At 47.0% G+C, this 27,998-nt stretch overlaps 2 protein-coding genes across 2 annotated transcripts in view; both read left to right on the top strand.

Moving 5' to 3' along the window:
- Window positions 1-403: 403 nt before the first annotated feature.
- LOC135807510 (uncharacterized) lies at window positions 404-27,998 on the top strand. Its single transcript, XM_065321243.1, has 3 exons — window positions 404-1,705; window positions 25,780-25,896; window positions 27,972-27,998. The coding sequence occupies exons 1-3, from the start codon at window positions 404-406 to the stop codon at window positions 27,996-27,998; spliced, it is 1,446 nt and encodes a 481-aa protein (XP_065177315.1).
- Window positions 21,405-27,998, top strand: part of LOC135807353 (uncharacterized) — a 53,432-nt gene continuing 46,838 nt past the window's right edge. Inside the window, exons 1-2 of the mRNA XM_065321238.1 lie at window positions 21,405-21,690; window positions 25,780-25,896. The gene's annotated coding sequence lies outside the window, so the exon portion shown is untranslated. The remainder of the gene's footprint in view (window positions 21,691-25,779; window positions 25,897-27,998) is intronic.

Raw genomic sequence — 27,998 nt, 5'->3', positions numbered from 1 at the left:
CAGCACTGGCACCACTCATACCAGTAACCATGTGCCGGCTTTCAGCCAATCTGGAGACAAAGAAAAGAGCAGCGGGACAGCCCCCTCTCCTGATGACGATGGCTTCAGACTGGCAGCAGGCAAACACACCTTCCCCGCCACTGTCCTATCAGGGTGCACTGAGCCACCTGCCTCTGCCTTGACCGACCCGCAAATTGCGTGGGCTAAGGAGTGTTCAAACCGTGAGCGCAAGAAGCTGGCAAAGAGAGTTGAAGCTGCCCGCAGAGGAAGCCACTAGTGCAATGAAGGTAATTACGGTTAATACTTACTGCACTTGCTCTTAATCCCAATGCTGATCCCTTTTCCCTAGTAATGATAGATCATCAGAACACAATTTCTTTGGCTGTACCTTTTTTAAATGTTAATGGCGTCTCTTAATCCCTTAGCACCCAGCTTTTCCCCCTCCAAGTTAACTACTAGTGTACACAGTCAACATCACTCCCCCGGGGCTGGCATCCCAGGTCCCAGTGCTCATGGCTCTTGTACCCAGAATAACCTTTCTGCCCCTGCTCACCGCATTACCCCACTGACACAGTCCTTCATAAGACTGAGCTTTTTGAATGTTTGTAGTCTTCGAAACAAAGTAGCTGAGGTCGCCGATATCCTACAGCAACACAACTTCGACATATTTGGCGTCGCAGAAACCTGGCTTGACAGCACAACGTCAGACAGTGATATTGATATACCAGGTTACTGTGTGATACGGCACGATCGTCCAGTGCGCAGAGGTGGCGGTGTATGCTTTTATTTCCGTTCCGGACTCCAGGTAAAACCGCGCCCAGAGCTTTCCGACGATAACATTGAATCGTCCTGGATCGAAGTCAAAGGGCGACGAAGGCGACAACTAGTTGGGTGCTTTTACCGGCCACCTGACGAGCCCATCTTGTACTGGCAGAATTTTGAAGAGCAGCTGCACAGGGCTTTCGTGGACAACCCAAGCATCACAGTCATTGGCAATTTTAACGTTAATGTTTCAACCCCCTACCCACCTTGTCCTATCGCCCGGAAATTTCTCGAACTTTGCAACTGCTACGGCCTCACTAATCACGTTCATGCTCCGACTCGTATCTCACCGGCGTGCCCATCTGGTACAACTATCCATCTCATTCTTTCAGCTAGTCAAGACATCAGTGAGTGCCACGTCCTGCCTTTGACCATTAGCGACCACTTTGAGATTGAGGCTAACCTGCACCTTCAGGTTTCTCGCAGCGTGTCACCTCAGGAAGTAGAGCGGGTCCGAGCTCAGAGAAATACTCGGTCGGTGAAGCTCTGCGAATTCCGTCGGGATGTCAGCTCCGCAGGGCTGGATGATTTTACTAACACGCGGGATGTGGACACCATGTGGGCGTCGTGGCACACCAAGTTCTTGGCTGTCGTGGACAAGCATGCACCCATCCGCTATGTATCCTCCAACCGCAAATCCCATCCGCCCTGGTCCGACAGAGAGCTCCACAAGCTCAACCAACGTAAAAGCCAGCTACACCGACGGTGGCTACGCGATAAGGGAAACCAGAATCTTCACGTGCAGTTCAAGCAAGCACGCTCAAGCGCCAGAAATGCCTATCGCCGAAAGCGCAACGATTTCTTCCGAGCGCAATGTGCCGCGTCCAGTCAGAACCCGCGTAAGCTCTGGAACGTCATAAACTCCGTTACGAACAGGAAGAGAGTACGTGTGGAGCCTACTTGCCCCATTGAAGAAGTTTCGTCAGTCTTCCAGGCAGTAGTAACAGACAATGCCCGTCCTCACAGCATCCCGCTACCGCAAGGTCCACAGCCTCAGACTGCAATGTCAGAATTGCCGCAAGTGTCTTTTGGCGAAGTAGAACGGCTTCTCCGACAAATCAATCCTGCCAAAGCAACAGGAAGCGACGGGATACCTGGTCACCTTCTGAAGTGCTGTGCCGATATTCTAGCTGCGTCCGTGGCCACGTTGTTTAATGCCTCGCTTGTCAATGGCACTGTCCCCACAGCCTTCAAACTCGCACACGTTATCCCGCTGTTCAAAGCTGGGGACCCGTCTATTCCCACTAACTTCCGTCCAGTGTCCCTACTTCCCATATTATCAAAACTCTTGGAGAAAGTCGTACAAAAGAAGCTAGCCCAGTTTCTGGACATATCTGGTACCCTCCCCACGACTCAGTTTGCATTCCGCGCAGGCCACTCAACGGAGGATGCCCTGGTACTTATGCTAAATCGTATTCTTATTGCACGGGACAAGCGTTTGTGTACTGGCATATGCCTTCTAGATAATGTCAAAGGCATTCGACAAGGTTCGTCATGAACGGCTACTCCAGGACCTATTCGATATCGGCATAACAGGGACAGCCCTAAAGTGGTTTTCCGCCTATCTGTCGGGCCGTACTCAGCGTATCTGTATTGGACGGGATCAGAGTGCCATTTCTGCACCATCCTGTGGCGTGCCACAAGGTTCTGTTCTAGGACCGATCCTTTTCAGTATCTACACCCGCGAAGTTCCAACCATAGCTAACCAGTCTTCATCAGTTCAATTTGCTGATGACATCGCGCTGATCAGCAGCAGCACATCACTGGACACGGTATCTGCTACGCTATCGGCCTCGGTTTCTGCACTTGCTGACTGGTTGCAGACCCGTGGTCTCATTTTGAATGCAGCCAAGAGCCACGTGATCCCTGTATACCCCAACAGGCAGCCTCAGCAGCCCCAGCATACGATCAATGTAAACTGTCATGAAACGCCGATTCCTGTCGTTACTGCGGCCAGGTATCTTGGAGTGCTCCTCGACTCGGATCTGTCATGGACGCCCCATGTTGATCGCTGCACCGCTCGACTGGCCCAGAGGATCGGAGCACTATGGAGGTTGCGTCGCTGCTTGACTCATCAGAGCCGAGTTCTCTACTTTAAAGCGATCATCATGTCTGACCTGATGTACGGATCCAATGCGTTTTCCCCGCTTCTTACTGCCAACCAATTGGATCGGCTACAAGTCATGCAGAATCGGGCGGCAAGGGCGGTTTTCGGACTCTCGCATCACACCTCCGCGCGTACCCTCCTGCTGCAATTGGACACCTACAGGGTATCCGAGATATTCAGGCAGAAGTTCATCGTTCTGGTCTGGAGGTCTCGGAATGGGCACGCAAGTTCTGATCTGCATGCCCTCCTAGTTCCTTCGTCAGCTGGCCCAACTAGGTTGCACTCCACCATGGGTCTGCGCCAACCGCCAGTTTCCACCAGGTTCGGCATGGGTTGCCTCGCGTTCCGGGGCGCCCAGCTGTGGAACACCTTACCCAGCGACATACGTGCCATCTCCACGCTCCGCCAGTTCCGCGCCAGCATGATCCCGCACACCCTTAGTACCTAGAGTACCAAACGTCCTGTTTGATGATCAGCTGGCTTAGTTTTTCTCCACCTCTATCCTAATTACATCAGTCCCCAATTTCATTTATTACTGCTTTCTATCTGCATTCGCCACCTTTTCATTGGGCAGATCTGCCCGTTTGGTTTGCGAATTAAAATAAACACAACAACAACAACAACAGTGTAGGTAGCAGACACGATCAGTACGAGTAGCAGTAGCAGCCGCGCGCAGAAGCACTGAGCACGCGAAGCGTGCGAATCATGTAGCCACCTATGTACGGTGTACAGCACGGTCGCGCACCTAAACTAAAGCCATGTTCCATGCATGTCAGTCTGCAGAGTTCGGAAAGTACTGGCAGTGCTGCCTGCTGCGTCGGAATCGGAAGCCGGGCCAGTAAAGTCGTAGCACTCGATCATTCATTTCATTCATTCTTTTCGAGCTCTACACCCACCGCGTTTCGCCCCTGCTCACCAGCACGAGCTGGAGAGGTCTGGGAACTCTTGCTGGACTTGGTCCGCACTATTAGCTTCATGGAGCCAAACTATTTGGTCCCGTGTAGAACGCATATTGCGAACCCCCTCAAGAAGCGTCATGCAGACGCCAAGAAGGAACTGGTACTGGTAGAACTGATTACCGCTGCTTCTGCAGAAGGCATCGCAGTGACGACGTACGGTTGGACTTCCTCATCGACGCAAAGTTACGTACACGATCCATTTCATAACAATCGAGTAGACTCTGGTCAGTGCTGTGCTGCAGACATCTTTGTTCCACGGAAGCCACACAAGCGTTCGCCTCGAGGAGCATTTCACTGAGATGCTGAATGAGTTCAGTATTCCAAGGACTGTGCTGATAGCATTGACACAATCATGACGAAGCGGCCAACATGGTCTCCGCAGGCAGGATGCAAAACCTGCAAGTGCACACTTTAGGAGTAAAGTTGAAATAGGTAGGCAAGAATACTACAAGCAGGTCCAAGAGAAACTTGACGTGCGTATGTGGTGGAATCACCATGTACCAGAGGGCTCAGGGCTCTCTTCTCAGGTTTTGGCAGCTATCTTGCTCCACAATATCCTCACTAAAAGCTATGGAACAAAGACGAATAGGCCTTGACGGATTATGCTAATATTTTCGTGAAATTATGCTTTTCGCATTGCTGATAAAATGACAGAATTATGCTATTTTTATGCTAAAAGTTATCATATTATGCCGCATCATGCTCATATATGCTGCTAATGTATATGATGGTTCTGTGCAAAATAACAGGGGAATTTTTTGTAGAGGGCGTTGTACTGTAGTAGCAAAAGTTCAACGGGGTCAACGCACCGTCCGACCTAGCTACGACCGTCACTGATTGTAGTGGACTGGACATTATTATTATTATTATTAGACACAAACTCATAGCATGTGACCAGCATAGCTAATGCAGGGACAGAATCCCCTGAGACAAGGGCGTTGAGCCAGCCACGGCAATAGTAAGCTAGGAAAACAAAGCAAATATGAAATAGAGCAGAAAATGAATGGAAAATTACAAAGAAAAACGATTAACGGAAGTGAGCACTATCAAAATTCGTGCATCACCCAGGTATTCGAGAATGTTCTTCGATGATAATTATTGCGTCTAGTTCAGTTGTGATCGTAGATTTTTAAACTGACCAATAGAAGAACAAGTTTTCAGACCGTATGGTAATGATAACCAATGAGAGTAGCCGGAAAACAAAGGGGACTTTAGATACTGGGCTGACTTAACAAGAGGCAGGATGAGCGCGTTACGGGTTGAGCTTGTCGAAAACCAATTGTACTTCATCATGTGTGAAGGGGTTTTATGAAGAAATATTTTATGAACCAGTGTACAGAGATGGTGCTTATGACGAACGGAGAGAGGAGAAGTGTGTGCAAGTCGATAAAGGGCATCCGAAGGAAAACATCGACCCTTGTTGTAAAGAATTTTAAGTATAAATCTATGGTGGACTTCTAATTGGTTCAGAGTTGTGTCAGAAAGGCCACACCAAGCGGTATCGCAATAGTCGAATATAGGGAGAATATAGCACTGATAAAATAATACTAGTTTACACTGGATGGGCAAATGAGTGCAATGTGGTTGTAGTACCCCTAATGCTGAACTGGTTCGCTTGCATACACAGTTGACATGTGCAGCCCAAGAGAGTTTGCAGTCAAACATCACACCTAGATTTTTGTGCTGAGGAACAACACGGATAGGCATAGTCGAGTCAGGGAAGTATAATGGTTGATCAGGAGGGGATGAAGAAATATACATGGCTTCTGTCTTGTCTAAATTGGGCTGGAGTTTCCACGTTTGCATCCACATGACAGTGCTGTTGATGCGATGCTGCATGGTAAGGAGTAATTGTGCAGGGGAGGAATCAGAACAGATAAGGCCAGTGTCATCCGCATACAAACTAACATCGGGGACAACTGAAGGTAGGTCATTAACGTAAAGCAAGAATAACAAAGGACCCAGAATGGAACCTTGGGGCACTCCAGACGTTACAGGGAGGGGATCAGACAAGAAATAAGACAAGCGAACAGCCTGAGAACGAGCAGACTGATACGAGGATATCCAACGCAAGGCAGCATCCTCCACCCGGAAGGTGACCTCCAACTTGCCAAGTAAGCCACGATGCCAAACGGTGTCGAATGCCTTAGCCAAGTCGAAAAACACCATTCCCACGTGCTCCCCACAGTTCCTCTTTGTCGCTATGTCTTGGACAAGTCGAGTCACCTGGTATTGAGTTGAGTCACCACGGCAGAATCCCGACTGAGCTGGTGAGAGAGCCGGAGAGATGTGCAGGTAGAGGGAATCGAATACAATACGGTCACAAAGTTTGAAACTGTGCGCAGCAGAGAGATGGGGCGGTAGTTTGCCGGGCAAGCACGGGAGCCTTTATTCTTGTAAAGCGGTGTCACGATGGCGGATTTCCAATCCTGTGGGAATGTTATTATTATTATTATTTTGCTTGTTCGCGTTGGCATCAACCTGCATAAAGCAGGTATATAGCCTTCGCTTAAGCTGCCATAAAAAAGAATGCTCATCCTAAGCGAGAGGGCTAGAGGGAAATATAACGATAACGAGATACAGAATACAAAGAAATCCAATGAGTTCAACGTACAATTCAAAACAAGAAAGAAAGGAAAGAAAAACAGAGCCGAATCTACCGATTGATCCATCAATCGACAAAGGGGACTAATCCGTTAGTGTTGCAAAGTAGAAGCTGATTATAGTTGCAGATCTCCAGGCCAGGGCCAGCATATTGCCGATTCTGGATAGGTCTCCGCAGCATGTGATGTGGTAATTATCATAATGTTTGATAAAATTGTTAGAGTATCTAGTATCTAGAGTACCAAGTATCTAGTATCTAGAGTATCTAGTGTAATTGTATCCGTTATTATTGTTAAGGGTATCTAGTGTAATTGTATCCGTTATTATTGTTAAGGGTATCTAGTGTAATTGTATAACTTCAGCCATTACACACAGCACACATTAGTTCCTTCCACTTTGGACGATCCTGGGCGAGCTGCCTCAGTGCAACTAGATCCTCGTGTGATGTGAGGGAGTTTGTGGATCTGGAATTTTTCAGGTCGTTGTTGATGGATCGCGGGAGTGTTGTTCTCGGGCGGCCTCGGAACCCTGAGCTTCCTGGCTGAAAGTATGCTGACATAGCCTGCTGGACCGGGGATGAGGTGTCTAGTCGAAGCATGTGGCCAAACATTCTCCACCTAGCAGACTGGATGATTCTGCTGAGTGGCTTGGAGCCAGTGCGCTTGTACAGTGCTTCATTGCGTATTATACGGGGATATTTGACCCCTATGACTGCTCGTAACTGCTGGCGGTGGAACGAGTCAAGTTTCTTTTCTTGAGTCTCTGTCAGGCTCCATGTGCCGCAGTTATAAAGAAGTATTGGGAGAATAAAGCTGCCGTATAACCTAATCCGAAGGGGTTCACGGGCATGGTTACCTCTTAGCCATATCACCCACAGCTGATGTAAGGCGCATGTTGCTAGACGTTTTCTCCGACTGATATCTTCCTCCACTCCAAGCATCGATCCTAGTTTGACCGTGTTCCGCCATCGCTCGTCTACTCTGTCCTTTTCTCTTTTAATTGTAGTATATTCGGTTTTGGCTTCATTCATTTTTAAATTGTATTCCGCTAACGAGGATGATAGTATGGGTTGATTGTCATGCAAATATTGTAGGCTGGTGCTGATGAAGTCTACGTCATCCGCATACGCTGTTTCATTGGGCAATTGAAGCTGAATATCCAATGCTGGTCGCGGTGAGAGTCGCTCTCGAATCAACCTCAATGCAGCCTCGAGGTAGACAGTAAACAGGACTGGCGATAGAGAATCACCTTGTGGGGTTCCATTATGTGTGACTAATGGTTGGCTGAGAATGTTATTCAGCTTTACTTTTATTGTGGTGTCTGTGGGAATGTACCAGTTCGAAATGACATATTAAAAATAATGGCGAGAGGATAGGCTATTGATGGTGCAAGAGACTGCAGCACTTCATTCGGGATCCCATCTGAGCCGGGAGACTTTCCACATTTCAGGCGCTTCAGATATTTCCGAACTTGAAACGTAGTGACAGTGATTGTACGGAACGGAACAGATATGAAAGGCGACTGGGACAAAGGGGGAATGCGCCACGAAGGATCATCAGGTAGCCCAAATGAGGTGAACTGAGTGTTCAGAACATCAGCTATGCTCTTGGGGGACGTGGCGACCGTACCGTCGGATGCTATCATCGTTTGGGGCATGACACGGCCGGACGTGTGCCGCTGTGCTCGCACAAACTGAAAGAGTGTAGGTCGATTCGGTGACGTTAGTGATGCTTGGATGGAGCGTATATATTGACGATGTGCTTGCCGAGACAGGTGCTTTACAGCATTCCTTTGTCGGTTATAAGCTGCATGATTTACTGCTGTCTGATATTTTTTGTACGCACTATATAGATCACGCTTGCGGTTTACAGCAGACCTGAGCTCAGCAGTAACCCATGGTGGAGATTGCATGCGGGGTCGTGGAGATGTCACAGTGTGGGTGGCTCCGAATGAGGTGAGGTGACGACGGAAGGCGGACTGGATCACAATCAAAGTGATGAAGTGCGTCATTAACATCAGTGTACCAGTTCAGAGAGGACCAGTTGTAGCCAGCTAAATCAGCGTTGATTAATTGCCACAGGTGGGAAGGTACTTGTTTGAAGCGATACAGTGAAGAGGGAGGACCAGTGGAAGAGTTGGGGAAGTAGTTCGAAATAGGGGCGTAACATAAAGTGCAAACAATCTGTATATGGTCAGACATACCCAAGGGAGGTGCTTGATCAATTGAGCGCACGAGGCGTGGTCGGTGGGTGATCACCAAGTCCAGACACGAAACAGAGCCATTAGGCGAGGAATGAGTGGGGAATTCAACCATCTGGTGGAGCCCAAGAGCAGCAAATACTGTGCTAAGGAGATCACCAGCCTTCGAGGTAGAATCGGTGGGACACCAGCTTGAGTTGTGGGCGTTGAAATCGCCAGTCACTAACAGATCATAAGAATCTAAACAGACTGACTGTAATGCCTGACATGTTATCAAGGGAGTCGTAAACCTACGACTTCTTGGTGCATCTACATGTACTTGTACTTGAACTTGTAAAACATGTACAACTGTATGGAATTTGATGCGAACAGGCGGATTATTCCAATTTATGCGATTCGTATGCAATTTGCCTCGAATTATGCGATTATTCGATTTTGGTAGGAATTATGCGAAAAATTATGCTAGCATAATCCGTCAAGGCCTAAAGACGAACTACTTGAAGCCATGACAGAGTATGGTAACACACTGGAGATCTAGGCAGAAACAAGACTTGGAGCTGCAGTGAAGCGGATTTAGAGACACTATCAGTGGACAAACCTGCCTGTACCAGCCACGCGTGCTATCCAAGTAGGTGCCCCCAGCGTCGTAACCAGGGGGAGGGCAGGGGGAATCCGGGTGCTGAAGCCCCCCCCCCCCGCCCCCTCCACCCCATAGGAAAGTGTTCTACATAAGTCCACGTGATGCACCCATGTTGTGGTCAGCGTCAGAGTCGTCATAGTCGTTGTGGCTCGTGTTCTTGTATCTTCTTTTTCCAACTGTTGTTCTTGTTGTTGCTGTTGTTGTTGTTGTTGTTGTTGTTGTTGTTGTTGTTGTTGTTGTTGTTGTTGTTGTTGTTGTTGTGGTTATACTTTTCTTGCTGTAGTTGTAGTTGTTGCTGTTGTTTTTTTAATTCTTTACTCTCACGATGGTAGAGGCGACGGTTTCAAATAGGACACAGGTTGCAAACCGGAACGGACTCAATATTCACTTTCTCTCTTGGTATTTTGATTAGAAAGCATATGTCACAGTGAGACTACAATGTGTTATACTCCGAGCCAAAATTTCATGGCTATGCGATGACCGGAAGCGCCATACCAAGCAGGTAAGTTTTTGACGTGTTGCTTCGCACTGCGACTTGAGTTTTACGACTTTCGAAAAATCAACTTCTTGTCGCAGGTAAACAGCGGCTCGCCTCTGGCCAATAAAGCACCGCATACCAATCAAAACTAATGGAAGCACACACAAGGCTTATTGTTACTCTGTACTGGCCGTCGTGGAGCGATAGCAATTACCTAATTTCAGACCCAGAGTGAATTTGACGTGCACTCTAAAACGTGTCCAGTTTGGAGCCACCTCTGATTTGAACGTTTTTGAAGCGAAAAATTGGGCAACTTGGAGGCAATGGGTCAACACAAAGGAGTGGCTCAGTTCGATTGAATCTGGTCCCAGAGCAAACTTCAACATGCCAGTTTCCTTCCACAAACATATTTTTTTTGTGAAAAATCAACGCTGATGATCGGTTTGGGTCTTTACAAATTTGGCTGTCGAGGCGTTCCGGTATCGAACCGTCTCCTCTACTGTTAGGCCCACAAGTAATTAGTCATATTCATTAGTTCATGCATTATTCATTTGGCCTGGGTAGCTACTTGCGCGCCCATGTTTGCCATATATAGCTACCCAGGCCCTTCATATTGCGTTGCTCTCTCTTCAACTCGCTCTCTTCAAGTCGCTCTCTTCAACTCGCTCTCTTCAATAATCACAATGTAGTCGTTTCGTTCGTCCTGGTCTTAGTCATCCCGTCTCTAATATTTGTAAATGTAATAAATGTAGTTCCCATCAACCTACCTGTTCCCGTTGTCAGTTGTGTTATAGTGAGTAAGACGTGACGAGGAACCTACTGATACTGCTTGCATGGCTAAAAAATAGCGTAGTTGCACTTCTGCTCAACATCAAAAATAGGGCTTGAAAGTGCTACGTCACAGCATAGCAACAATTTCAAAAATTCAAAAACTGGATCCAGTTTTTGTATGGATCCAAGCACATTTCAAGCGGTCTTACCCACAGCATGGTGATGTAGCCAGTGAAACTGACTGATTTGGCTACTGGGGGCGGGGTTACAACTGGTGGCGAAATAAAAGTCACACCTGCATGCGACATGAGTGGGTTACTTTAGGCAATAGCAAAGTCACACCTTAGTGGATCCAAAATAGAAATCTGATGTCAACTTACTACTCCCTGGCCGTTTTGACGTCATCACTTTCAAGCACTATTAGTATTACAGTGTGCATGTGGCTCACGATGATTAGGGATGTCACTTGTCAGCGAATGCACTGCGCGCGCAGGCCTAGCGCCTCTGCGCATGCATTGCGTCATCGATTTTTTGAACGTGATCGCGGCCGACAGAGAAAACATGGCCGCGGTCTGTTTGCACCGCTGGGAGTCGTAAAATTACTGTTCTTCTGTCCCCGCGACCATTCAAATCGTATACGCGATACGAAGGACCCACGTACTGACCACGTTCTCCCCGGTCGAATTCTCTGAAAGTTCAGGGCTCACCACGACCATACAAAATTCAAAAAGCGTCGACCACCATTTTGAATGCCGCCAAAACCAGAGTTTGTGCAGTCATAGCGGCTACGCACCCGAGTTCATGCTCATCGATGTACAGCGATGTACAGTCTAGTCGTAAAATACCGGTATTTTACGACTTCCTGGTCTACTCTGTACAGCGAAGGGCCAGTGCCGAAGCGAATCTTGTTGTTTGATGTCGAGAAAGACACGCGGAGAAGACGTCCTTTCTCCAAGCAATCTTGGTCAGTTTTCTCAATCCGCTGGTGGGTGTCGACCAAGATATGTCCGTGGGGTACTGGTGAACTTGAGTCCTGGCATCTACAAGAATTTTCCGCGCCTAGCTAACCAATCAGGGGCGTACACCGCTCGCCTCTAGGAGTGGTTCCCATGCAAACTGATCAACCAACATAATTCCACACGGCTAGTGCTCTTATACGTATCCGATGGAGTTTCTGCATAAACTGCTGGATAATGTCACTGCTACGCATATTTGATTCAAAAAGACTGAACTTTGCCAAGGCATTTTTTATGGATGTTTTGTTCAGCAGGACGATTTCATGTTATGCCGTGAAACGAGTCGCTGAAGCACATCCACACGCTCAGTCTTGAGTCGGGTTATATTCTCGGGAGGACTGCGGTAAAGCTGCCCAAACTTTGAATCACCTGGAGCAAACATTACACAGGGCAAGCAGAAGCCACCATGGAACGCCGGTCAAAAGACTACCCAGGGAAACTCCTCCAACCAGGATAGTTGAAAGCGGCGCTGTTTGCCACCCGTCTGGACACGCACAGGAAACGAAATCCTTCGCCTTCAGTGCAGCTAGTGGCGCACAATGATTGTCAATGACGGAAATCTTTTCCATGTATGGCAAATTTCGGAGTAATCAGGGATTCCACCGTGGAGGTACACTTTCAGAATATCCTTTCCAACACACTCCAATGTCACTGAAGTAAGTCTTGGATGATCCAGCAGCTTCCAACAACGGTCGCTCTACAGCTTCGCCGACGATTCCGTCCTCTGTGCTGCTCGGTGCAGACTCCACTTGGAAGTCAGGTGCGTCCGCAATCTCATCTATCGCTTGACCTTCGTCACTGGCTACACGCTTTGCCTCCTGCTCAAAATAGCTCTGAATAGAGCGCTGGCCCTCTGGATGTCGACTCTTCATTTTTCTTTTCCACAAAGCGAAAGCGTCGTCAAAAACGTAACCAACTTTGTCGAAACAAACTGCAAAGGAAATGACTCTGAGATCGAGGAATCGCTGTAACTTGTATGTAGAGACTTCGTTGCACCCAGTAAGGTAGTTCAGTAGATCTACGCTGTGTCACAAAAATGCCTCAGCAGCACTTTTACACCTTGCCTTGTCACCGTCCTCGGACGGTCAGGCGGACTGCAGGCGACTACGCCGCCTAGGCATGCATGCACTGCATGCACGCTGGGCCTTGATCAAAACCAGGGAGTCGTAAAAGCCCGGGAGAGGACACGGCACATATTCCCAGAAAACATCTTTGCCTCGCGCTGCCGGGGAACGCTGCCAGGGAACGGTGTTGCGAGGCAAGGAAATAATTATTTTCGAAAATTGTGATGTCTTCTTGAAATACTAATTGGGACATTCTCCGATTTCTCTTAGAGCACGGAGACGATTGCTCCGTCGAGTCTTCTGATCTCTATTTTCATCCTCAATTCTTCCAGCTGCCTCACTCATTCTCTCTCAGTTTATCGAAGTTAATTTATTCTGAGGCGATGGAAATGCAAGATAAATCCCTAATTGTACTTCACTTTTATTTGAGTTGGGGTGAACGAAATGAGATTTGTGGAAAATGACGCCATTTCCCGTGTTAGCCGCTGGTCGTATCATACAGCCCATATTCCATTGCAGGTGATGGGCGAACGTTCGTGTTGAGATCCGCTGAGCTTCCTCGTACTCGTGGAGTTGAATTTGTGGCAGAAATTGCACTGAATTGCAGTCAAATGGTTGTGAATGAAACGAGATTTGTGGAAAATGACGCCACTTCCCGTGTTAGCCGCTGGTCGTATCATACAGCCCATATTCCTTTGCAGGTGATGGGCGAACGTTCGTGTTGAGATCCGCTGAGCTTCCTCGTACTCGTGGAGTTGAATTTGTGGCAGAAATTGCACTGAATTGCAGTCAAATGGTTGTGAATGAAACGAGATTTGTGGAAAATGACGCCACTTCCCGTGTTAGCCGCTGGTCGTATCATACAGCCCATATTCCTTTGCAGGTGATGGGCGAACGTTCGTGTTGAGATCCGCTGAGCTTCCTCGTACTCGTGGAGTTGAATTTGTGGCAGAAATTGCACTGAATTGCAGTCAAATGGTTGTGAATGAAACGAGATTTGTGGAAAATGACGCCACTTCCCGTGTTAGCCGCTGGTCGTATCATACAGCCCATATTCCATTGCAGGTGATGGGCGAAAGTTCTTGTGGAGATCCGCTGAGCTTCCTCGTACTCGTGGATTTATGAGTTTGTGTCAGAAATTGCACTGAAATTGCAGTCGAGTGGACTTCTGTGCGTGTGTTGTGAGTGAATCGCAATGGCTCCCTTCCTTCAGCATCGTCAAAACGCAACATGGAGCATTATTACGCACTCGTTCCATGATTCATGATATTGCCTGGATTCTTTTAAAAACAATCAATGTGTGTTCCCTATCTATCTACATTGTACATGGTTGCAGGTCGTTATTTATAAATCTTGATAATTTCAACACTTTTCTACTCGTATACTGAGTACGCGGTGACTTTAGCTGTTTAGGAAACGGAAGGCTCAGCCTCCAGGTTGGCCAGAAAGGTTCTCAGTGAATCTAACCGAAGTCTTGGCGAGTGTACAAAAGGTAAACCTATCATTTGTACTTCATAACGGAATTGTGCACAAAAATGCGCACGCACGTACGCGCGCGCGCACACACACAAACACTGTACAAACACACACAAAAGTACAAGCACATGTGCACATACACATGCCTCCCCCCACACACACACTCAACTCCCCACCCCCCTGTACCATGTGTACTGAGTCTGACAGACAGACACACAATCATGTTTATGCTTCCTTCGCCACCAGTTTCGGATAATGGTGTCAACAACGAGTTGTAAAATATTGGTATTTTAGGACTCCCTGCCCTGAACTGCTGAAGACGAGCACAGCGCCGTGGATCGAGCAGATCCGGCCGCGCCGGCCTAGCGTGCTTCACATTCTGGCCGAGGCAAACATCGTCCGCGAGCGCGCATCCCGTGTCCTCTCCCGGGCTTTTACGACTCCCTGGTCAAAACATTCTCCGTAGATCTACCCACATCGAAATTATTTTACTGGTTCCCGGGCATCCCGGGAACCGCCCTATGTACGCCCCTGCCAATGTTGTCAGTAGAACTCAGCGTTTCCTGATCGCGACTCGGCCGACACTCTTTTCTGTTTGGCCTCGCAGCTTTCACGCTGCGAGTGGGGAGTTTCCTTGTCACAAATGAATCCCTTAGTCATGACCATGATGAGAGGTGACTAGTATGATCCCTGACTGGCATGAGTCCTTAGCTCAAGTCAACACGAAGGTAAACTCTTCACTTGGAACGCTTGCTGTCTCCTCCGCCCTTTCTTGTTGCACTTGCAGATATGCGCACGGCTGCCAGTTTTTGTTGGTGCGCGCGGCGACGCACGGCCGACCTTGATGTCTTCAAAAAAGTCGAACAGCGGTTCTCCTTGGCCGATTCTCATCATCGATAGCTCATTTTCAAGGTCTTTGAATTCTCTATCGGTTTACCGTCCCCGATTTCTAATTTTCTCTTCATTCACTTGTTTGCACGCCTTCGCGTTTGAGTGATTTCACCATCCGATCTCAGCCAAACGAAGGCCAAATCGAAAAATTCGAGACGGTAACCCCCCAAAGACACACCTTCTGAACACGAATCCACAATGGCCTAATACGGAGGATTAGCAAGACGAAATTCGCGTTCGCGTTCGCTCTCCAAGGAAAGTCGAACTCAGTGACGGAATTCGCGTTGTGAGAAGGATTAGCAAACAGAATTCGCACATGCATGACGTTGACACGTCGTCCATTGTGTGCAGACAGTATAGCGTAGTAAATTTATGACTCTCCTGACACGAATCCGCGATTCGTGTTCCGACTACTTTTCCGAACGAAAAATGCGAAAGTTCGCAATCCAGTTCGCTAACTGAAAAATGTTTGCGAACGCGAACGCGAATTTCGTCTTGCTAATCCTCCGTAGTGTCTAAAACCAACGAATACAGCCAAGCTCCACTCAGAAAACACCCCACAATTGCAAGAAACAGCCCGTTTTGCTGTGCGCTGATTGGTCAAATCCAAATGACCGTTATTGACGCTTTGTATGGTCGTGGTGAGCCCTGAAGTTTGCCCATCGTGAAACACCAGTATGAGAGGTGTTCAGGCCAATTGTCAAGGGATTTCCCTGGTTGGATCGTTCCAAAATCGGACTTGCATTTCTCGCTCGCGGCCATTTCTTGCGCGATGGAAGCGCCCTGCCCTGGTGAGTAACCAGCGTCGCGCTTGGTAGAGAGTTGCTGCAATCAGCTCCCTGATGTCTTCGCTGCCATTGTCAGAAGCGATGGACCATGAATTTGTTTGAGAGTCTCTGGATGCTACTATTCCTCAGCCTAGTTTTCAGCCATTCCGTTTATCTTCTTCGCACGATTTATTTTGCAAAAAAATGAAAGTGTTCATGAGTTTTCTTGTCGACCGCGCGTAGATCATGCTCACGGAGCTAAGCAGAATGTGCGTCATCACCTGTAGTCGCCATGGAAACGCAATCAGAAAATCGGCGATATGGCAAGTTTGCACTATCGTACGGAGGCGAGAGATATACCATCGGAACCAGGGAGTAGTAAAATACAGGGAGGTGACACGAGCATGTACGGCCAGTTTGACGATTTCCTCAGCACAGTTTTCACCCGGCGGGTGAGTTTGGGGTACTATGGGTACCGAAGTGTGTAGACACGCGCGCAGATCAGGATTCTCTCGATCAGGGAGTAGTAACCGCCAAAGAGACTCCTACTGCAGCCCGTAGAAATTCAGCGCTGAGAATTTCCAACAATTGTCTGCCTTCACAAAGTTTGGTAGTCGACCAAACTACTACTATGTCAGGATAGAAGTCCAGCAAGAGTGGTATCACTTTGGGAGATATCCCTGCGCGCCGTAGATTTTTCCTGTGTCGATACAAGCTGTTTACGACGACGTAGCCCGCATTTCAATCATTGACAAACTTAGGAACATTAATTTTCATTCCGAAAAGTGAACTCCCGAATCTCTAGCATACCATAATATGAAATGCTCATCATCACAAAGAAAGTAGAGAAGTACTGGTTGATCACAACTGAGAAGAAATTAGTGCCGATCGTGTGGTGTCCTAGAGATTTTTTCGACTTCGAAATCGGTGCACTCGCTTTTCATCTCCAATCGTACACGTATTGTTCTCAAGGAAATCACCTTCGTTCTATTGCTCCATGCCGTCGATCGGGACGAATTTCGGAAGGGTGGTACCTTTCCATATGACGATGACACAGACGTATCACAAGAGCAAAACAAATGCTGTTCCATGAGATGGATAGACCTTTCACGGAATTAGTTCTTCGACAAATACTCAAGATTGATTCAGCAGATCATATTTTTTTGCGAAAGAAAAGAAAACAAGCGCGAGGCACCCATCAAAAATCACGATTAGTGGCATGTCACCTCCCTGTATTTTACTACTCCCTGATCGGAACCGATATGAAATTGTCTTTCATCTGAGCCCTACTTGAAAAATCGATGCACTTCCCCTTTAAAGGGGAGGCTAAGGCAAAAATCAAATTTCACCAGTTGTAGTCTTCGGGGTGCTGAGTCGAATGGTCTTGGTCCGAGAAAGCTGAGACGCTCCCTTCCTACTTGAATCCCAATCGAACTCGCGCACTTCCACCGAAACTGGGTGACTGCGCCCTACTAGATGGGGATTTGTATGCAAAAATGTCACTAAAAGCGCCATGTCGTTCTTGTAAAAGCACGGATGACCGCGATTGGCCAAGATGTTGTAGTCTTTCGGACGCTGAGTTGACTGGTTTTGGTCCGAAAAGGCTGCGATGCAGCGTTCCTCCTTTATTCCCAATCGAACATGGTTGAACAAGCGGTCACGTGCTCCTGGGTGCCCAAATCACCTGGTCACCACGCCAGCAGGCGACAACTTTCACACCAAGGTTCAACTCGAGCTCAACTTTTTTTTTGAGGGATGCAAATGTTACAGACATTTGAATGCATGTATGTTATCGGCTGGCGCCGAAGGTAGCCTGCCACCTTAAATGATAATAAAGCCGAGTGAAAAACACAAGAAATCATAACAAAAGAAACAAACTAATAATACGAAAAAAGAAAAAAGTGAAGTGTGTGGGTTACAGTGAGGGCTGCGTCCCACCCGCCTGTGTGGATTCACAGGAAGTGTGAGTTACGAAGTCTGAAGAAAACGTTGAACGGTCTCTGCTGGGATGACGACTACACCATAGCTCAGTGGTTAGAGCATCGCTGGCTACAAGCGAGGGTCCCTGGTTCGAGTCCTGGTGGTGACAGTCAATTTTTTTCTTCAGACTTTTCCCGTTTGTCTCTTTCCCTCAAACCAGTTAATATTTTATGACTTGGGGCTCCCCGCGTGCTAGTTTGTACGTGAAGTGTGTGGGTTACAGTGAGGGCTGCGTCCCACCCGCCTGTGTGGATTCACAGGAAGTGTGAGTTACGAAGTCTGAAGAAAACGTTGAACGGTCTCTGCTGGGATGACGACTACACCATAGCTCAGTGGTTAGAGCATCGCTGGCTACAAGCGAGGGTCCCTGGTTCGAGTCCTGGTGGTGACAGTCAATTTTTTCTTCAGACTTTTCCCGTTTGTCTCTTTCCCTCAAACCAGTTAATATTTTATGACTTGGGGCTCCCCGCGTGCTAGTTTGTACGTTAAGTGTGTGGGTTACAGTGAGGGCTGCGTCCCACCCGCCTGTGTGGATTCACAGGAAGTGTGAGTTACGAAGTCTGAAGAAAACGTTGAACGGTCTCTGCTGGGATGACGACTACACCATAGCTCAGTGGTTAGAGCATCGCTGGCTACAAGCGAGGGTCCCTGGTTCGACTTCGAGTCCTGGTGGTGACAGTCAATTTTTTCTTCAGACTTTTCCCGTTTGTCTCTTTCCCTCAAACCAGTTAAAAAGAAAAAAGTGATAATATTAATGGGAGAACTCTCATAACATTGCAGGAGTCTGTTCGTTCAAGGAGGATCATTCGAGGAGGATCATTCGAGTTCAACTCGAGTGACCAGGTGACAGGACTGCACCCAAAAAAGGTCAAACAGGCTAGTAAGTTGTACCCTGCAGGCACGGTGACCAGGTGACTGGTGTACGCAGGAGCACGTGACCGCTTGTTCAACCATGTTCGATTGGGAATAAAGGAGGAACGCTGCATCGCAGCCTTTTCGGACCAAATCCATTCGACTCAGCGTCCAAAAGACTACAACATCTGGGCCAATCATGGTCATCCGTGCTTTTATAAGAACGAAATGGCGCTTTAAGTGACATTTTGCATACAAATCCCCATCTAGTAGGGCGCAGTCACCCAGTTTCGGTGGAAGTGCGCGAGTTCGATTGGGATTAGGCCTTGACGGATTATGCTAATATTGTCGTGAAATTATGCTTTTCGCATTGCTGAAAAAATTGCAGAATTATGCTATTTTGATGCTAAAAGTTATCATTATTATGCCGCATTATGCTCACATATGCTGCTAATGCATAATGGTTCTGTGCAAAATAACAGGGGATTTTTTTTGTAGAAGGCGTTGTACTGTAGTAGCAAAAGTTCAACAGGGTCAACGCACCGTCCGACCTACATGTAGCTACGCCCATCACTGATTGTAGTGGACTGGAAATGTTATCAAGGGAGTCGTAAACCTACAACTTCCTAGTGCATCTACTTGTACTTGTAGAACATGTACAACTGTATGGAATTTGATGCGAACAGGCGGATTATTACAATTTTATGCGATTTGTATGCAATTTGCCTCGAATTATGCGATTATTCGATTTTGGTAGGAATTATGCGAAAAATTATGCTAGCATAATCCGTCAAGGCCTAATTGGGATTCAACTTCAACTTTCAAGTAGGAAGGGAGCGTCTCAGCTTTCTCGGACCAAGACCATTCGACTCAGCACCCCGAAGACTACAACTGGTGAAAATTTGATTTTTGCCTTAACTTCCCCTTTAAAAGCGGTACAAACTTGTCATGTGTGACCGCGGCCTTTTGTGGAGGCCGAACTGTGAAAAGGCGTAGCCTCAGTCAGCATGATTTTATTTATTTATTTATTTATTTATTTATTTATTTATTCAACATCTCCTGGCCCGTCCGAAGACTGCCAATAAACATGAGAGGTCAGGTGATAGCCAACCATGGCAAGCTAAAAGGGAGAAAAAGAAAGATGCTGTCAGAGAGGGAAAGGAGATAGGGAGAGAAAAAGAAAGGGAGGCACATTAGTAATACATGGGATCACTTCGGGTGAGACAGTGTGGAAAGCTGGACTTTGAATTTCCTGATATCCTGGCATGTCTTAATGCTAGTAGGCAGGTTAGACCAAAGGGGGAGTATGCTGAGAAGAAAGGGGATTTCAAAAACAGAGAGGAACTAGCTCGGGGCAGTGATAAGGCATTGCGTGTTGGTCTAGTGGTAACAAACCAGTTGTACTTGGCAATATGTTTCGGGACTTGGGCTAGGAAGATTTTTTGCACAAGGATACAAAGATGCTGCTGATGTCGGGCAAGAAGAGGGTGCGTGGAAGCAAGTTTATAAAGACAAAGGGAGGCAAATGTTTGGTCTTTTCGAAACAGAATTTTCAGAAGCAAGCGTTGATGTACTTCCAGTCTGCGGAGTAAAGTCTGAGACAACCCGCACCAAGCTATATCGCAATAGTCAAATATAGGCAAAATGTACGACTTAAAGAACAATTTTCTGCAGTTATCATTCAAGTGTTGGCAGTGGGGTTGTAGCATACCTAAGGACGCACTCGCACGCTTGCATACAGACTGGACTTGTGGAGACCAGGAGAGTTGGCGGTCGAGAATAACGCCCAGGTGCTTGTGCTCGTTAACAACTTTAATAGGTGTACTATTTAGACCAGGAAAATACAGAAGCTGAGTGGGGGGCGAGGGAGAGAAGAACAAAACGCGACGCAGCTCACCAGATCAAGGTGTGGGTCCTCTTCCGGTGCTGAAAGGCGGGCTCACGCCCCTACATGACTTCTTCCCATTGTCTAACCCCCAAGACGATTATGATACATGTAGTACTAGTAGCCGACTGGCCGAAATAAAATTTAAAAAACACAAACGCCAGCGGCTCAGGACTTTCTGAGTACAATGTACCTGTATGATGATGATGTGTTATGTAGAGTGCTGCTGTGGATGCCGCCAGCCTTTTTACGCCCTTTGCCTTTGGCCTTGAACTGGCTGTAGCTACTGCCTGTAAAAAAAGGATCTCATTTCCTCTGCCCTGCCTTGCTTCTACGTACTACTACGATCTAGCCCGGCTGTGTAGATCTACCACGTGACGTGTACGTGGGTGAACAAACAGGCCAGTAGCTAGTATACTACGATCTAGCCCGGCTATGTACCACGTGATGTGTACGTGGGTGAACAAACAGGCGCTAGGCCAGTACGGTCTACAGCCTTACAGGCGACATCGCTCACTAGCACTGTGTTGCATGTGATGACACTTGAACAGCTAGTCCGCCTCTGCTCTGGCGACACAGACTGTCGGCTTCATTTCGGAGTTGGTGTGGGAGCATCAGCAGAAAGATCGGCCCACAATGATTATGTAGACCTACATCTACAGACAGTCTACACAGTACACGAGCAGCACTGTACTTATGTAGCGTGGAGCAGGCAGTAGAATCTGATGTCATGTTGGACAGTCATGTACATGTATATGTACATAATCTACGCGTAGATCTACAACTTTTGCCAGATCAGACAGATAAGCCACAGAGTTCTGGCCGCTGGAGCGTGCAACGAACGTGTAGAGAGGATCTTGGACTGCTGGCACCGTCCGCGCTTCAGTTGAATGCGGAATCGTTTTTTTCTTGCTCGTTGCCGTCTGTGGGTGTTCTGGGCGGATGCGTGTTCTGCTTGCGGCCCTTCATATTGTTATTTTCTGGGAGTTTGAGTGACGCTCCGTCGCAATCTGGTTGCGGAAGTGAAGCGCTTTCGATCGTTACCTGGCCATCGGCAGGTGGCGTTTAGATTTGTGGGACTACCAATCGTCCGGGTCAACGTTACCAGAATAGCGGACGCCGGACAGGAACCACCCGGCCGTTATCGGGAGCAGGTGCTTCTCCCTGGCTTGAAGTCAGGTAAGCATCTCCCATTCAGTCCCCAAGTTTCACTGAAGGTGTGCGCTGAGTTCTAGTAGTACAGCAGACCTAACCCGTAACGATTTATTGGAAAAGGCTTCTGCTGATGTACAGTACTCCGTCTCGTGTGCTCACATTTGTCCTCATGGTATTGTATTGTTCGTAGTGAAGCGCAGCACCGGCAATTCAAACGCGAAGATATTTCGGCTGCTGCAATATCTACTCACTCTCAATCCGTGTGTTTTACAAGCAGAGACAATTAGTCGATGAATAATTTCGTCAAATTCCTAAGAAAGGACTTCTTCCAATCGGAAACGGTGACCATTCACCAGAAAAACTAAATTATTTTAACATGTACATGGTTATGGCTCATGACGTCATGAGTGCACAATTAGTTTTATTCCCGTAGCTATGCAGAAGACGTTACTTCAGTAACGTATGGCGCTAGCCAGGGTCCACATAGCTTTAGGCCTCGTTTACACGACAACGATTGAAAACCTTTTTTGTCAAAAACGTTCTCAAAAGAATACGCTTCCACAGATTTTGATCAGAGCGTTTACACGACAACGCTCAAAAACGTTTCAAAAACGTTTCAAACGAAAAACAGCCTTCAAAGTGTTTTTCAATCGTTTCCGTTCCGTTTCGTTCTCGTGTAAACGGCAAAAACGTTTTACTAGTACGAGCCTTGTACTCAAAACATACCGCGCCAGGCCAACTTATTGCACGTGACCATTGCGCGCCGAAAAACGTGTTGCAGTGTACACGATAATCGTTTTCGTGTAAACAGCAAAAACGTTTCGAAAAAGATTGAAAAACGTGCTTCAATCATTGACGTGTAAATGAGGCCTTAATTTGGTATTTGTTTGTTAGTTTGTTTGTGTCACGCCTGGCGCTATCCCGTATCTGTCCCGTACCGTACCATCAAAGACAGCTGGCCACAATATTTAAATAGGGCCTTCAAATGCAAGATCATAACTTGGAAGCCTTACGTGCATAAAGGTCAAATGAGGGGAAGATAATGCAACAAAGATGTGCACGAGGTATATCCCTCGGGAGCAAAGAACGTCGAAATCTACTAGAGGATAAGGAGATTGGTAAGACCATTGGACAAACTGGTCTAACTACAACTCAACAACGCGAATCAACCAATGACGAATTACATTATTTTCTCTGGCCAATACCATACTTGAAGTATGCATTTAAAAAGAATTTGTACAATTTTCTGATCACAAGCCATAGCTTGGCTCCGCTATTATAATGTGTTAATGGGAGTTGGGATAACTCTCAAAACCGGCATGATAAAAGTCATTAACCCTTTCAGTGCCAAGGACGAGATAAGTCGTCCTACAGACCCCCACGCGATTGGCCAAGGACGAGATATCTCGTCCTCGTCGTGCGCACGTTACATTGCAGTGCATAGACCAGTGTACAAACTATCGTAACTCTGTGAAACATAAACTCATCGCGACAATCAATACACCGTTGGAAAGGTCTTGAGCTCATCTTTCCGTGGATATAACGTTCGTCGCGATGGGATAAAGAATCACTGAGCGGCGACAGGATGAACACCAAAATCACGGGCCGGAGCGAACACGAATTTTTTTGTTCAGTGCATAGACCCGTGTACAAACTATCGTAACTCTGTGAAACATAAACGCATCGCGACAATCAATACACCGTTGGAAAGGTCTTGAGCTCATCTTTCCGTGGATATAACGTTCGTCGCGATGGGATAAAGAATCACTGAGCGGCGACAGGATGAACACCAAAATCACGGCCCGGAGCGAACATGAATTTTTTGTTCATGACTTCGCAGTTTTTTGGAGCGTGCTAGGGGATTTCCCTTTGGCACGACGCATGCATGATGGACATCAAATGAAGCGCTTGGATCTCAGCTTTGCAGCGCAGTTCGAATCGTGAAAACCGGTTGGATCTGGGCAAGATGCCGAACAAGAACGTGAGATTGAGTTGTTGTGCCGATCCGAGGCACGGTGGAGTAGTTCGGAGAGGAGGTGGAAGTGGCCCTGGTGTGTCTATGTTGCTGAGATCTACCATGATGGATTCGCTTGGTCCTGATCTTTCCAACGAGCCCAGGATGATGAAAATCCATTATGGTGGAGTGAAATGAGAATAAATTCCATTCAGAGCTGTGCGCGCAAACTACACCAAGAGAGTCAGTGCACTGGACAGCCGGCCGATTGGAGAAAAGGGGCCCCGGCATGGAAAGGGTTAATTTCTTGAATGGACTCAGATGGAGAGCCAAGGTTTAATTTATTTTATACAAAAGAGAAAGACCAAGGAACTACAAGTTACGCCATACTGTCCACTAACGCCACCAGTTACTAAACAATCAGCTCATGCGATAACATTGCACAACACTGACCGACGGTACCAATGTTCTACAACTAACTGGCTATCAGCTCTAGCACATCTTGGATTCTGCTTGTTACCGCTGCTTATTGTCCATCTTACTTCCTCCGCGTCATCGAAATTGTCGCAGTTTGACTTTTGGTGTAAAACGCGGTATTTACTCACCAGCACTCGTACCAGAGGCAAGGAATCGGACATAAGCGATAGTCATCAGTATAGGGTGACGGCAAAGTTCTATTTTCTGTTATTGGAAGCTGGAATTTTTGAACTAGACGCAATTTCTTCGGTGATGTCGCTGCGCTGGTAATTTCGACTCGCTGAGATCAGTCAGGCGTTGCAGCCTGCACATTTCTCGTGCTTATGGCCATTCACTCAAGCCCCATCACTGTTTTACCTTAGCTGGGGTGAGAATGACTTCGTGGAACAAGTGGCAGCGCTTGGAGAAACATCGAGGGGTCGGCGAACTAAATGCCTGCAACAGCGATAAAATGTGTCGCTCTGGCTGGGACACTCAGTACTAGTACATGATTGTACCTGCAAGAGCCGTGTAGACTCTACACGTAATGCTAGTGATGCACGCGCAGGTGCCGTACCATGGTATACCAGTGATGCTGAAAAAGAGACGTGATACTACACTTACCTGCATGAGCTGTGGGCATGCCACGGCTAAAAAAAGTTCATTTCAAGATCGAGGTGATTCCGAGGTGATTCCGCCGACGGTAATCAACCGACCTCGCAACGATCGTGTATTCTTACTAGGCTTCGTTGGTGGTGAAGTAGAAATCATCCAGAGCTAGCAGATGACAAGCGTAGCAGCTCTTGTCCTGTGGAGAAAGTCAAAGCGTTTTAGATGAGGCGCGACCAACTTTCAACCTTCCTTGAAATATTTCGGAACGATATTTTTGCGTCCATTGACATCAGCGACGACGAGGACTTCATCTCTGCATGAAAACTCTCAGTCCAATTGTCCTGGAACGTTACTCTAGTCTTCAGACTATCATACTGTGTAATAAGTTTTGAATGGCTTAGTTTATGGAGTTGTCAGTAACAAGTGACAAGTCACTAGTCAAACTGCGACAATTTCGATGATGCGGAGGAAGTAATTGTCATAGTCGAAGTACAGTGTTGTTTTACTGAGGCGTTCGGGTTTTCATGATTCTTGTTCGCATAGCTTCCCTTTTTATTGATCTTTGCATCTTTTGAGCCACACAAGTTGTGTGGAATGTTGCTTTGCGTTCTCAAATCGTGGTTTGACCGTATTGTCCAATGCTTGCCAGTATCGTCATCGACATGCATGAACATCCGCCAACGTCCTTCACAGCTGAGACTTTCAGCTCATGCTTATCTTGGTTGTGCTCACCTTCCCCTCCTTATGTTATTTCTATAACTTAGAACCTGCCAAGTTGGAAGACTGTTGGAGTGCGCATCCAAGATGTGCTAGAGCTGTTAGCCAGTTAGTTGTAGAACGTCAGTACCGTCGTTCAGTGTCGTGCAATGTTATGGCATGAGCTGATTGTTTAGTAACTGGTGGCGTTAGTGGAAAGTACGGTGTAACTTGTAGTTCCTTGCCCTTGGTCTTTCTCTTTTGTATAAAATTAATTTCTTGAATCTGTAAAGTATTCAAAATCAACTGCTGTTCTGGTTTACAGAGCTATGTACAATGTTTACTAAGAGGTCTGTTTCACTTTCTTGTTGATTTACCATTGTTCATTCTACCAGAACAACAGGACATGCCTGGAATCTGCAGTAGCAAATTATATCTTCGGCCAAGCTATACCTAGCTTAAGGGCTATTATCCGCCATCTTGAGAGCAAGTACCCAGAGGAGCAGGAGAAGGTAAGCGCAACTTAGAAGAAAAGAAAATACATCAAAGTGAATTTCCCATTCGAAATCTTGCGTAACCAATGGGGTAACAATATCACTATCTTTCCCTCCAGGCACTTATACATTGTCTTCCTGCTGCAAACACGGCTTTTTATTCACCAAATATTCAGGCTTGGCTCAGTATCAGGTTACCGGTTCAAACTAATGATGGGTTATGCCCAAACATTTAGTGACCCAAATGTGGCGTTTGCAGCAGAAACGTCCCTGTGTGGGTGTTTGGAATGAGTGCAATAATGTATGAATGGCTGCAATGCAGTTTACTAAGACTGCGGAAAGGATGCAATAGTTGCAAATATTGACCCTTTCAGCACGCATCACGTATATGTACGTGATGGTACATGTAACTGGCCCACGGATCACGTATATATACGTGATCCGTACAGTGAAAATGAACGTACTCCCGAGACATCCGTGGTCGACGGATCTTACCCCTACGTGGACCAGTGACGTGCTGGATGAACGTCGACTGTTCTACGATAGTACTGACGGGCGCACGTGTGCCGCTATGCACGCGTACTAGTACATAGATGTCGCGTGCGAACATGCATTCCGCAGAAAAAATTGTGAGTGAATAGGACTACTTTTGGAAAATCACGAAAATCACTGGTTTTGGCTCCGCGGGTCAGTTACACACCCTGGCCGTGCTGAAAGGGTTAATATCAATGAGTACACTCAAACGTCTCTTATCCAGACGCCTCAGGTACTGGCACGCCTCTCTACCGGGCACCTTTAGCTTGAGTTCCTATGGCAAAACTGCTTCGAATTTGGGGGTTTGAATTATTTTTCGTGTACACTAGCGTCAATTTATCACAGCCCACCTGTGGAATCCACACATTTTCATCAATGCACTATTTTCTTTATCCTGAATACGCGGAAAATGTGCCAAAAAAACTTCTTCAAAACTGGTATAATACATGAGCCCGGATCAGCGAAAACGCTTGTGTTTGATATCAGATTGATCAAAAAGTGAAGTCGAGCGAAAGAAATGTCGTGGACCTAACAACTAAGCCATCACCTTTCTGTCTTTCTTGTGACTAGTCTTTCTTCTGCCTGACAAGCCAGTGTTTGTTTGTTTGTCAGTGACTAGCTAGCTAGGCAAGCCCCAGGCAAGTGAGGAGACACGACTGGGAAACCACACGTACCTGCGCTTGGCGGGCGAATAAGTACGACCGCAGGACGCGAGTATCGCACGCGCATCGATCTTCATTGACGCCAATCGACAGTGACGATGCAGAGCAAAGGCGTCTCGATTCACGACTGCAAGAGCAACGAGTACTAGCGCAAGACAAGATCTGCTTCATTGGCTTGGACGCTGAGCAACTTGTTGCTTGAAACATGTATTTTGGTCCATGCACCAGCTCCCAAAACAATTCAAAAATATGTTCCTGTTGGGTGAGGTAGCAATGACGATGATTGTATCTACACCTAGTACTAGTATGTAGCTTATGATCCTGTGTGCTAAGTAGTCACAGCCACTAGGATTGCACTCCGTGTGTGCAGATATGTTTTCATGGAAGTGATGGGCTTGGAGAGCATCAGTACAGAGCCTGGTGTGGATGCAATATCAGCCCCTGGAACTCTCTTGGTCATATGTCCTTAGATACGCTATAGTCAGTGAAGCCAATTAATTACTTGGACAAACAAGTGGCTGAGTACACCCCCAAGGATTATAAAATTCTTCCTTCTTATCCAGTTGAGTGATGCCATGGCCTAACAGGATCAGACACATACCAATGCTCATACATGTATCTTACACAGAAATGCCACTTCGAACTTTTGTGCAGAGGTGTGGTGTACCGCAATATTTGCCCACTTACGGTGCTGTGGGCAAATATTGCTGTGATTGATCTAAAATTTCTTGAGACTGGATATCAGTAGTTGTGGATCAATTTGGAGCACAAAATATTTTTTGAAAAGTTTACACATGTGGTGGATTTCCTGCGGATGCGGAAAACTGGGCCTTTGGCCGAGTCTCACGCGAACCGTGAAATTTTTTTTTACACATGTGATGGTTTTTGCTGATCCAGGCTCACATGGTAGACGAGCTGTCCTGA

This window comes from Sycon ciliatum, chromosome 1, assembly GCF_964019385.1.
Source record: "Sycon ciliatum chromosome 1, ocSycCili1.1, whole genome shotgun sequence".
Taxonomy (NCBI): domain Eukaryota; kingdom Metazoa; phylum Porifera; class Calcarea; order Leucosolenida; family Sycettidae; genus Sycon; species Sycon ciliatum.
Note: the sequence above shows the minus strand (reverse complement) of the source record. Positions and strands in the feature narration are given on the sequence as shown.